The sequence below is a fragment of the Plasmodium cynomolgi genome, chromosome 13 (genome assembly GCF_000321355.1).
Source record: "Plasmodium cynomolgi strain B DNA, chromosome 13, whole genome shotgun sequence".
Classification (NCBI taxonomy): Eukaryota; Apicomplexa; class Aconoidasida; order Haemosporida; family Plasmodiidae; genus Plasmodium; species Plasmodium cynomolgi.
Window position 1 is genome coordinate 2081042 of NC_020406.1, and position 13858 is coordinate 2094899.

The following is a 13858-nucleotide window of genomic DNA, read 5'->3' on the forward strand; positions in this document are numbered from 1 at the left end:
TTGTTTATGTAAGCAGATTTTATAAATTCACAAATGTTTTTCAATCAGCCCCACAACGATATATAGACTTTTACTTTTGCGTTAAATTCTTTTAAATTGTTTTTAACGTAAAAAGTTAAAAAACTAAAATGAAATACACATGTGTTGTGAAATCTACAAAATACAACATTTGGAAATAGATTTAATTAAAAATACAATTAATTCCCCAAATGTCGAAAAAAAAGGATTTTTTTTTTTTTGGGCACTGACCCATGCGAGGTGCAAGAATAATGCCCTAATGTTGCAATTTTATAAATTGTCAACGGGTGAAGGTATATATTTTTGTTCGTGCTATTTTATTGCCCTAAAACTTTACAGTTTAGTCGTTTTGTGGTTTTGTCGTTTTAGAGTTTTGCAATTTTGTCGTTTTACAGCTTTGACGCTTTGACGTTTTATAGTTTTACTGCCTTGTTGATTTATCGCTTTACTGCTTTGTCCGTTCACTACTTTGTTGATTTGCTGCCTTATCACTTTCTTATTTTTCTCTTTTGAAAAAAGTCAGTTGCGCGCTGTGTGTATCTTTGAGTAACCGTTCAGAAGAACTTTCCTTTGTGATATGTTTTACTTTTTATCTTTTGTAAAACAAGTTTTCAAATATGGAAAATAGCACCTTGCATAAAACAAAACAAATATTTGTTGGGGGAAGGGGGGAGATTGAGGTCAAATTATGTTTATTTAACCTTTTGTTTATTGATTTAATCCTTACATTTATTTCAAAGCACAAGGAATAATTCCGTGCGTGATTAAAAAAAATTTTAGTAGTACTCTCTCATAATATATTTGCTTCTATCCCAAATAAGAACAAGAATACGAAAGGTGTACTAAAATGATGATTATTTTATAAATCAAATTAACCACATACAAGTATCACTGAAAGTATAGTTCTATGAATACATCTAACGGTAAAATTAAAATGTATTACGCTTTTATTTTAAAAAAATTACATGGAAAAAACAGAAAATAATATAATAAAATGAAATACGCAAAAAAAAGAAGTATAAAGGATAAGGTATTTCAGAGTGATCGCAATACTCTGGTTTTCATGCAGTTATACTCATACTAATGCTAATATTTAAATGTAAGATTTTTAAGTACTGTTTCTTACATATAAATTATGTATAAACGTGTGGAATAAATTTTCTTTAATGTAAAACTTAACGCGCTTTAGTATAAACGATAATAAAATATATCAAATATTGTTCTGTAACAATTCTGTTAAGTTGAACAAAACTTTTATTTTTGCATATTAATTTATGCTGTGTTCAGTTTGTAATTTTTTTGGCAAAAAATTTAAAATACAGCAATTGCAAAAAAGATGTTTGCATGGTATGAAATAATATACAGGGCGCGTATTTCATATTCCCGCATACGTATGTACGTATACATAATAAAAAAAAAAATCACATGGGTATATGTTAAAAATGAGCAGCAAAATGCCCGCAGTAAAAATGAAAAAGGTCCTACATATAAGTATAAAAAATTATGGATGTATAAATATATAATATATAAATAATATATGTTTATGTATACTTATAAATTCGCATACGTGAATAAAATACTCTAAGTAAGAGTATATAAACTGGCGTAAAGAAAAGGTTATAAAAGTGAGCGAGGGAAAAAGCGATATTTGTGAAGGCGCGCAATTAACGCGGCAGAGGAAAACAAATTTGTTTAAATGTGCTAAAAATTATTTCCATAAAATTGAATATTGGTTAAAGCACGCACTTGCGCGTTGTGCTATTTTGCGATTGTGCGAGACTGCGCAACTGTGCAATTACGCGAGGAGTTTGGTAAAAATTAACGTAACATAATAATTATATAGTAAAATTCGTTTAAACAAAATTATGGCTTGGGAAATTTTTTTTTTTCAAATTTAAAATTAAAAATGAGAAAAAAATTAACAATGGATAATTGGGCACATGAATTTTTGAGTACATAATTTTAATACATATATATGTAATTACTACGGAAAAATTAAAAAAAATATATATATATTTTTTGTTTAAAAATGAGCTGTGGTGTGCTTTTAAAAAATGCTTCATATAAAATAAAGTTCAAAATTATATATAATTATGTTTGGCGTTATTTTACGCATCAGTTTTGTATAGTAACAAAGTGTATAATAAAGCAATTCCAAAGATGGGAAAAGTTTAAACGATAAAACAAATTCGCAATTGCGGCAGAAAGATTTTACCGTTAATTAAATTTTTATGTTTTAATTGGTATATTATACATTTGTGGTGACCCATGCGGAAATGATTTTTTTGAATGAAATGTGTTTTTATGCGTTAAATTTAAACGCACGAGGGAAACGCGCACGAATCGAGCGATTTGTGGTTTAATGTGAAGATTTAATCTTATATGTATAAACGCGCGCTTGCGTAAATAGAGGCATAATTTATCACGAAGCTGTTTATGATTTCCCGCACGAGGAAATTACATATAACGGATGAATTATTTGTCAAAAAATTAAATGGCAAACGTTTTGAGAAAACGCAAATTGGAAGTATATGTAATTAATTGCGCATTATCGATTTGGAAAAGCAAATGAAAGGGTTAGCAGTTTGTGCAGTCATCAATTTTGCAAATAGAGGAACAGTCGCTCGTTATATGTCTGATATGTGTTGAAATATATTACACAATTCTATGTGTATACATATATACATATATATATAGATAGATACATATACTGAACGAGGGAATTTATGACGATTTGAGTTTTTTGTTTAAATTTTTTTTTTGCGTGTTTTACGTACCCCTCGAATGTTTTTCCAGAAGATAAAAATATTGTTCATAATTGAGCCACTGGATTAAAATTTGTTGCGCCGTGTAGATGACGTTTTAATGATATACACATGTATATGTGTACAATCTGTAGGCCCATTGGATTTTTTTTTTTTAAAGTCGAAACGAATGGAAAAAGAGAGCCATTCGCAAAAAGGATGACCACATGTTAAGGGTAAAAAGCGTTAATTTGAGGTTGCCAAATTAATCAATTTTTTTTATTTTTAGTATGTGGACAAATAATTATTTAGGACAGTTATTCCTTTTACATGGGCCTGTAAAAGACTATACACGGGAATAAGTTGTGGCTTTACAAAAATTGCTCTTTTCAGAGCATACAATTTTTCCATGTCGTTCACGTCACTTGTGCGAAACGTGCGTGATGTACAATTTTTAGTCCACATTTCAAAAAGAATAATTAGTAATACGCGGAAAGTGGTCATAAGAGGAGCGTGACGCGTGATTAAATGTCCGTATGTGCAAAGTAAATTTATATTACTCCGTCGTTTTATGATGAATTTTCGTCCAGAAAATTTACCAAAGCTGTATTCGCCAAATATCACGATATTGAAGTTCTTCCCATATGGAGAAACATTTAACACTTTTTGAAATGAAAAGCTTTTTTGTTTATTTTTGTTCACAAATTTGTTCACTATTTTAATTGTTTTATGTGGGAACGTTTGCACATAAAGAAAATTGGGGTTTACAACGGGTTTTCATTAAACACACGTGTTTGAAAATTAGGATCTTTCTCCGATGATGCTATAATGTCCATTGTATATGCGTTTGCGCATTTATTTTTTAAAAAATTATATTAAGAGCGTTATTTCTGTTAATAAAAATAATTCTTATGTTTCAGTAGTCTCCTACAGCGCGCGCGAAATATTGAGTTGAAAAAAAAGGAAAAAAATGTGTGTATTATTGAGCACATCTTTTTTGTTAAGTATTCACTGACTTGTAATAAGCTAAGTGCCTTTCATTTGGAAAAATTACATAAGCAAATAGCGATATATGTGTTTTATTCCTACTTTTGCGAATGTATGTACATTCTTTTTTAAACATCAATAAGGCATTGCATTAGGGGCACGTGTACAAAAATGAATTTTTAAGCGTCGCAAAGGGGGTTATTGCGCAGCGCATGGGTTTATACTACTGTTTTGTTAACAAAGAGAAACAAAATAACTTCTTTCGTAATGTCCAAGGTGAGACCACCCCACAGAAATGAGAACGTTCAACTGTTTGTTTTCTTCATTTTTACATATAAATGGTTAAAGTATTTACGTGAGCATTTTAAAATTGTGTACTTAGTGGTTTTTAAAAAAAAAAAAATGTTTACACTTGAAAATTATCCATAAATGTAACGCAGCATTTGCAAAAATTTGAATGAATCCCGCATAGGGTTTCGAGTGAGGACATGCAATGAGGAAAAAAAAAAAAGAAACAAAGAGCAGGGCACATAATATAAAAACAACTTTCGCATTCAACCGTTTTGATGTTATTTGTAAAAAATGTGGTTTTAATTTTATTTGCGAAAGTGTATACGTGTTTTCTAATTTCATTTTGCTTATCTTTTCGTAGGGCAATGCCTTCAAATGACATTCTGCGAAATGTGAGCATCAAGACTATTAAAACAGGTTATTCCATTCATTTTGGTGTGTTCGTTTTTTGTTTTTTTTTTTTTTTTATCAGTCTGCGCGCTTTTCAAATAACAATGCGAAATTTGTTCGTTTTTTTACGCTTTTGTGCGATAAATTTTGCGGAAACAATATTGCGAGATCTTATTAATGTTCCGCAAATGCAACCAACATTTTTTTTATTTCTTATGAAAGACGCATTTTTTTAAAAGTGGAAGTAATTAAATTAACTTGATTAAACTTGTTTAAGTTGATTTACCTAAATAGCAAAGGCATGTTGCTATGTGGTGTGTTTTAAAATTTGAGTTATGTGGTTGTGTTATATGGTTTCTAAAAAAAGTATCGCGCATGTGGTTCCGTTTAGCATTATGCGATAAACGCGTGTTTTATAAGAGATTAATGCTCTCTTGCTCCGCGCCAATGTGGTTTCAGTACACATGTCACTTTATGTGGTCTCACGGCAGCTCAGCCTGTGGCAATAAGTCGCCGTTATAAAAGCATACCATTATTGAGCTTTGTAAATTTAGACATATTCCCCGTTCCATAATTTTAGTCACAAACTTGAAAAATTGATCGAAATGGCAACTTTGTGTATAGGAGGGTGAATAAGCAAAAGGGATAAGCTTAAGTAAATATAAAAAATCAAAGATAGCATAGCGGCAACCAAGGTTCTTCCTTTTTCGCACGCTTTGTATACATGTGCATGCCGAAACTGCTGGTTAAAAGGATGCAAACGTAGAACATGAAATATTTTTGCGCTTTAATACGTGGTGAACAATACGAATTTTAAAAATGGCAAGTGGTTTTGAAAAATATTACGTGCATGCAGCAGGTTTTATAAATTTAATGCACAAATATGAGCTGAATTGATAAGAATTTTTAAACCAGAACAACAAAAAAAAATGTATTTTGAATTAAATGTATTTTGTTGCATCTTTTTCTTTTTGTTTAAATGCATATGTAACGAAAAAATGTAAATAACTATTTCGATCTCATTTTTTCTGTCATTACAACGTTCATTCATTTTTGTGAACTTGCATTTTGATCACTAGTTGTGTTCTCATTTGTTCACGTTGCTTAAAATTTTTTTTTTTTTTAATCATTGTATTTTAAAGCATTACAACTGAAACTGCAGCTGTATTCATTCGTGTCAAGGTTGTTTTTATTTGTTCATTTTAATTTTTGTTATCACTATGTGAGATAGTGCCTTTTTTCCATTTTTACTTCGAATAACACATTTTTGTACATTAATACAACATCGATGGGTTTTGTGTATTTGAAATTTTAAAGTGTATGTAATGTTCAAGTTTTTATAAGCCATTGTATTCATTTAATAAGAGAAAATATTAACGAAAACCGTTGTATTTGTCAAGTTTAAAAAAAAAATAAGCAGTGAAAGGAGTTCCAATTTATTTTTGTTCTATCTTTCGCAAAAGGATAAGAAGCGAATTTTGCGCTCCTAAGCGACACAAAAAATTGAAAAAAAAATTCTATATATCAAAATTATAGATTTCATGTATGTAGGACTCTTTTTATCGAGAAGAAAGAAACAATATTTAGATTAATTTTTGATTTATTCTTTTATGTACGCTTGGGGGGCAAATGATGTTGTACACAAACAGAATAATCGAAGTGTGCAATCATATACGTTGCATTATGGAGATAATTAAAGTGTATAAATTTATTTGTATTTTATTAACAATATATTTTTCAAGTATGATATTGCATAACCTAAATTCGCTCGACACAGTATTGCATATTTCTTTAGATAACCGAAATGAATATATGCCTAGAACAAATGGGAGAAATCTTGCACAAAGAAATCCTTCAAGAGAAGCATTAAAACGCACTTATGATTGCTCACTTACAATTGATGAAATTTTAAGACTTCTTCACATAGTACATGTAGAATCAATAGCTGCAGGTGATATAATAACTGCCATGATTTTACGTTTGGATAGAGAAACAGGTCGTGTGAATGTTGATGGTTTAGTTAGGGATAGGCTACGTCGACGTATACGGATGGAAATGCCATATTTTCCCGCAGATAGAATAGCAAATATGCAGGCTAGATTAACCGAACTCGTTGATGAAATAATCTCAATTAGTCCGTTAAATCAATATATAATTTTGCAAAAGTTAGAAGCCTATAAGGAGGAATTGGACGAAACTGTAGAAATACTGCAGTTAGTTGCAAGACAACGTACAGAAGAGCATATATATAGTATTTTAAATAATTTGACGCATATAAGAGAATCACTAAATCTTCGATTGTTAACTAATGATATTGCAGAAAATGAAACTGCAGTAGCCAGAAGGGCACTTCGAATAAGGAGTAGAGTTTTGGACATTCTTGAATTTCAGTATGATATGCCATCCCATGCAAATAGTAACTGAAGATGGGACGATCGCCGCGATTTGTCCTGTACCTCGCGATTTTCCATAATTTGAAAAACAATTACATTTGTTGTTACTGTGACATGTGCTACATTTCGAAGCAAAATGTGTTAAAAAATTGGTAACTAATTATGCAAAAAAGGGGCACTTGGGGAAGACGCGTATATCTGGTTTGTACTGTAAATGCAGGGCAGTTATTTGACACACCCCTGGTAAGTGACTTATGTTAGCAAATATATAGCACGCTATATTAATGTTACGCAATTACATTAGCATATAAGATGTAAAAAGTAGAAAAAAATGGCATAAAGATGCTAGTATGATCACCGATGTTTGATAAGCTGTGCGCTCTATTGGAAACGATAACGCCCTTAATTTGTTTGCACGAAACGGAAGCTTACATGGTTAAACATATCGGACTGATTTAAGAGAACACGATTCCGATTTGTGCAGGTTTAGGAAATATTTGTAGGTTAATTTATCAGAAAAAAGTGGGCATTGAAACAGTTCCGTAAAAATGCGCATATTTGGCATTTCCATATGAATCAAATTAATGATATGAAGAAATAAGTCAGGGGTAACAGAAAAATAAGCATGTGCTCATATATGTTTGTGCGCAGTTTCTTACCTTTTTTGTCAAGAGAGCGAAAAGAACCTATCACTAAGCGTGATATCATTTGGACAGCCTACACCGAGCTTTCAAGTGAACAGTTTGCGTTTCAAGGATGATCAAGGTTTCGCATATGTGTTTATGCACATTTGTTAGATATGTCTGAAATTTCGAAGGCCCCGATGGTACACCCCCCGTAACATTGTATGCTTTATATTATGAATTTTAAGAGTATCACAATACATGTCTCATCATATATACATTCTTCACCTCATTTTATAAGAATGACAATTTTGATTTTATTGTATTTCCGTATTGTTGCCTTGTTGCGCCATTGTAGTTATGTGTTGTTGAATGTCCGCACTATTGCATTACCCCACTACACCATCATTTCAGTTAGGTCAATTACAAATCTTAGAAAAATTGTAATGAGGAAAAACCATATACAGAGGTAGTACGAACAATATGTGTACATATCATTTGTGTACGTAGCAGAAAGCATATTTTCAATTTTTGAGGAATAAGTTTTTCCCCATTTATCGAGTATTATTTTAATTAAACATATTTATTATAAGGGTAATGTTTTTATGACCTCAAACAATGAATCCACTTTTGGAAAAAAAAAAAAAAAAGTAGGAACAAAAACGAAGTTGGACGCAATTTTCACAAAAAATGGGTTTATTTAAAACAATAACAAAAAAAAAAAAGAAATTGATAATTAATATAATACGAAAAAAAAAAATAGACTAAAAAAGGTGTATGTGTGTCTATGCATTCACACACATAAAATTACGAATTGGACAGGTAATATATGCTTAATTATTTTACATCCTGATGTGCCATCTCTCATAGGACGAGTGGACAAAATAGTAATACAGTTAAAAGATTTTGTTACTTTTTGGGTAACTTCACGAATTAAACTTCCCCTCATTTTGTGATACCTTATAAAACATTATTTGCAAATGGGAATTCCCATTTTAATCTATTTACAAGTACAATTTTAAGTAGCTCATTGCAATTTAGGGTTTCAGTAAACATAATTTTACATCAATTCATTACGTGCATAAATGGGTGCATTTTCTGATAGGTGCGTTTGTATTTTTATCCTTCCGTAACTCACAGATATTCTTACATATAAAGTACCAAATTGGTGATTTTACGATGGGATGCAAAACATAGCGTCGAGAAACAAACTTTTTATGTAGTATCACCATTTGTGGATATTCTTGGTATTCTTGTTGCCGACACCAGGTTATAAGTTTCATGGAAGTTATCGTTTGCTATTGAATGAATTTTATTTCTTATGATACTTTGAACCACATATAAAATAAATTTTACTTCCTTCGTCCATCATTTGTACAGAACGCTAGTCTGTTCTAATTTATTTTGCGGTGTTTCATAGTTCCCACATTTTAGTAGCTAATTGTTTTGATCATTCTTGTATAAAGGTAAAAAATCTGTTATTTATCCATTCATAAATTTGATCTTTTTTTCGCGTGTTAACTGTGCTTCTGCTTTGTCATTATAATACAATTTACACCGTCAATAATTCCAGCCTTATGAAAGTAATTGATGTAATGTGGTTGTCATTTCTCACCAAAAATGACAAATAAAGGTTAGATAAATATCCTCCACTTAATTTGTATTCACATTTCTGGAGTATACTGGAAAAGTCCATGTAAATATGTTACTCAAATATAGAGACCTTTTATGTAATTTTTTTCACATGTTCCAACGAACGATTATTCTGCGCTTTGATTTTTCTGCTACATGCACTTGTTCCGTTTACAGTTTGTCTTTATCTTTTAATGCATACATTTGTTACAGTTTTTTTATTTTATATCTTCTTCCACTGCCAGGATTTATATAATCAAAAAATTGGATCGTGTTATTGGTGCAGTCACAAATTTGATTATCTGTATTTGTTTCCACTTTGTTGTTCCGAATTTATTATTCAACGTGATAATACTTTTTAGATCACAAAAATGCACACATTTTTATGCAATTATCTATTGTTCATCTAAAAATTTTCTCGATAAAGAACACAAAAAATGTAGAATATCACAATTAAGGGACCGTACAATGATAAGTAAATTTTAAATGGTGACTATCAAGACACATGCACAATAACAACCAAGAAGGAGAAAAAACACATAAATTCTCTGATAATACATTGTAATGTGGTTCATCCATCTATGATGCATATCTGAACGTTTTGAAACTAAAAACAGTAAAGTTTGTTAATCTAATGCCAAACACCGCAATTTGGTCGTAAATAACTATTTTATTACACCTTGATTTTTTTATAAAATTGTTTTCGAAAGAACCACAAAAGAGAATGGAGATAGGAATGCTCTGTAAGAAAGCTTCATTAAAATATACTTGCAGGCGTTTTTAAGAATAATGTAAATATAAAAATGAGGGAACGATTTGGCATTTCAAGAAAAAAAGGCATCCAAAAAATATTGCACACTAATATCCTATCCCTTTGAAGGGTCAAATATAATATCACGAAATTTTCAGTTTTAAAGTGCACTTATATGATTCTTCAATGTTGTATAAATTCTTTGTTTATAATTAATTATTTACATAAATCTCAATCCGGTATGTCACATAGCAAGAGAAGCTTATTCTTATAGAACACCTATGCTTCTTTTATTTGGTTTATATATTTATGAAGAAATGTGTAAATTTATGAGAATTTTTTTTTTTTTATACCACTTTGTAGTATATATACACATTTAGCTGCAAATGTACACTTATATATAAATATGCGAATTCTTTATTTTTAGGAAAAATAATTCAGAATTGGATAATTATATAAACATTTTCATCTTGGGGATATACACTTTTATTTTTATCTGCCATTTTGAAAATTTTGATTTTTGTTTTTAAAGCAATGGCTCATTTGTTACTACTTTCTCAAACAGTATTAATCTATATTGGGGGTATTTATCCTCCTAAATTTACAGCTTTTAAACGATTCATTATATAAAATAATTTCATACATATTTATAGTATGTACAAAAATAGCAACTATCAATTGTATCTACGTTAGTTATGCGCATCAATCAATAATAATGTTAATGAACATATAGAAACAGATAAGCCGCTTTTAACGTTATATCCACATTTATGTGTTAATGCGTAAATATTTGATGTAGCAAAATTAACGATTTATCAACAATAAAGCATTTGTTAATTGTTCTATAGAGAAAATAATTTCTAACATTATAGGATCTTTATATTTTCTATTAAGCGTTTGGAAATATTTGATTTTATATTATATTAGGGTGACTTTTCCCCTCTGGTTCATATTGTTAAATAGAATATGACTTACTGAATTGATATAAAATGAGTTTTATTTATATCTGAGTCGGATATATAAATAATTCAAAATTATTTTCGAAATTTTTTACTACATTATTATATGGATTTATTCGTATAGCTGTCTTATTTTTATCATATCATTATATTTTTTATTTATCATCACACTACAGCATAGTTTCCATTCATTATAACATTGATGGTCTATTGTTTTATTTTGAACTTGTCTGTTCCTGATTACTGCGGATTGTATTTATTATTTTCTTTTATTACTTTGACGCTCATTATTTTCTAGTACATATATAGGAATAAGGTAAAGAAATATTATTCTTAACTTAGAAATTATCTAGATTGATATTCAATGTTAAAACTATTAATGTCCATGTACGTGGGATAAAAATTATATCCATCTTGTTGCACCTCCTTTCTTCCTCGAATTAGATTCTGGATCTTGCTTTTAATCTTTTGAACTTGTGGATATAACAAGGAACCAACAGGGGTAAACTGATATATATAAAAAAGTGTATACAGATAAATGTTATGTTATAAAAATTTTCTATGCTAATAAATATGGACACTTCTATTATAATATTTATATTTTAAAATAATAGTTCTTTAACCTTATATAAGAGAAATAGAATAAAACCTATACCCACAGAAGAAACTGAAGTTATGGTTGAAGTTTTTCCATTAGTGTCTTCAGAACTAGGACTTGATTGACCAATTGACTTGGGCTGACTAGTTTCTTTTGATGGTGGAATCACAGGATAACTTTCTGAATTATATCCCATCGTAGAAGACAAACTATAATCCATTACATCATCAAGTGAATCATCTGCTTGGCAGGAAATTGAGGAAACCTCATCTATATTAACATATGGCATTATGTATTTAATAAACTCATTACAATATTCACTATTCTTCTCAGAACATATCGTTGTATTTAATAAATATGAAATCCTAGCATCTCCAATATATTTGCAATATTCCTTAGAATATATTTCTTCACTCATGCGACTTGTATTCCCATATGCCTCCAAAAATAAATAATAATCATAATACTGTTTTAATCCATTAATATCGTACAGTGATTTAACATCAAGTTCACATGCACATTCAGAACATTTGTCTCTTATGTTCTGTTGCAACATACTAAGAAGCTGAGTTATCTGAGTATTCTCAATTTCTTTGGTGATTGATTGATCATAAAACCAGTATTTCAAATAAAAACAAAGTTTATTTTCATCTTTACTTTTTCCTTCAGGAGGTTCAGCTGATAATTTGGGTATTAGCTTTAAATTCCTCTCCAGTTTTATATAAAATTCACGAGGAAACGAATCTAGAGATTTATCGCTATTAATGGCATCACAACTATATATAGAATTATCAACATTGTCGCATCCTATGTCAAAATAATTGTGATAAAAATAATATAAATCAGTACTTTTCAATTCAACATTCTATGAAAAAAGGGGAAAAAATAAAATCATATGCAAGATTATACATATTTGCATAGGTATTCTTTATTTATATTATGTAAAAACACAATATTAAGTTTATTTATTAAAAAAAACATTTTTTTAAACAAGAAAATGTACGTGAGAAGAAAAATCATTAAGAGTATATGTTCTTGCATTTAAAGCCATTTTATTTAAAATAAATTATTATGTTTGTTCGAATTTAATTTTTTACTACATAAAAAACATACACATAATGATATATTTAAGATTAGTTTTTAGTATATTAGAAATGTAAGTTACTAAATATTTGGATAAATCTCATATAAGTGCAGTACTTGCTGTTATAATTAATGTTTTACTGATATTAAAAACAATGAACATAATTATATTAATGAATATATATGTTATAAACATATGAATCCTGTAGCACTACGAAAATATAATATTATATGATAAAAAATTACAGTGTATTTTTTTGATTTATAAATGTACAAAATATTAACTATAACGATAATGCTAGTATGTCCAATTTCTAATTATACGTATGTTCTATCATCCACATGTAAACAATTAATTGTGAATCGTTTAAACAAGTGTTTTTTACAAATGACTGTTATATATATAAAATATGGAATATTTCATTTCGTCAGGCGGTAGTGACACATTGATTCTATATACTGTAACCATAATGTTTTTTTTTTTTTTTCATGTCGAGCCATAGGAATACGTGACCATTTTGCAAAAATAGCTTATTCATTATTACAAAAATTATTGTAAATAAAATTTGGAACTTTAATACAAAATAATTTATTAATGTAAAAATTATATGATTTCAATTATATTTAAAGACTATTATATTAGGAATTTATTACAACTGTAACTTCTCGATTCTACACATTTTTTCCCTATTACAATTAAAAATTATTTTTACCAATATGTTTACATTTTAACTATTTGAATGTGTGTATTTTATTTATTTTAAACTTTTCACTAAATATAAGAATATGTTAGTGTGTTTGCAAAAAAGAGATGTAATATCATAATTTAAATAAAAAAAAAAAACATGTGTTTTTAAAGAATTATGAGGAATACACTGAAAGAACGTTTCATTTATTATATCTGAGAAAAATAAATCCGAAAATAAAAAAAATTAAATTTACATAGCATATATGATAAATAAATAACATTACACATGTGTATTTATAACATTTAGAATATTTCTTTTTAAATAAATTATTTTTATTAATATTTTCATTTTTATTTATTTAAAAATTAAACATTATTATGATTGTTTTATATATTTTCATTATCTAAATATTATATCTATGAAAATTTCAATACGTGAAGATGTAATAGGTGAATGCGTATTCTAATTCGATGACATAATTATTAAACATATTACTTTTAGATTTTTTCTAAATATATAATTATTTTTATGCCTTATTCAATATTTTATATATTTTTCAATTATTATAACACAATTTTTAATAGAGCTAGTGGAATTTTTATTAATCATAAGATATGAATAAAATAAAATGAGGAAAACAATTATTTTTATTACAAGCGTATATATATTAGAAAAATTTCGCATTTTATAATTTTATAAT

General features: G+C 28.6%; 2 protein-coding genes across 2 annotated transcripts; one reads left to right on the forward strand and one right to left on the reverse strand.

Annotated features, from left to right (window-relative positions):
- Positions 1 to 6059: 6059 nt before the first annotated feature.
- On the forward strand, positions 6060 to 6854 carry PCYB_135460 (hypothetical protein; the record flags this gene model as incomplete). Its single annotated transcript, XM_004224571.1, has 2 exons — positions 6060 to 6471; positions 6505 to 6854. The coding sequence occupies 2 exons, from the start codon at positions 6060 to 6062 to the stop codon at positions 6852 to 6854; spliced, it is 762 nt and encodes a 253-aa protein (XP_004224619.1).
- A 4536-nt stretch (positions 6855 to 11390) lies between these two features.
- On the reverse strand, positions 11391 to 12367 carry PCYB_135470 (VIR-like CYIR protein; the record flags this gene model as incomplete). Its single annotated transcript, XM_004224572.1, has 2 exons — positions 11391 to 12251; positions 12296 to 12367. 2 exons carry the CDS (start codon positions 12365 to 12367, stop codon positions 11391 to 11393), a joined length of 933 nt encoding a protein of 310 aa, XP_004224620.1.
- Positions 12368 to 13858: the final 1491 nt, after the last annotated feature.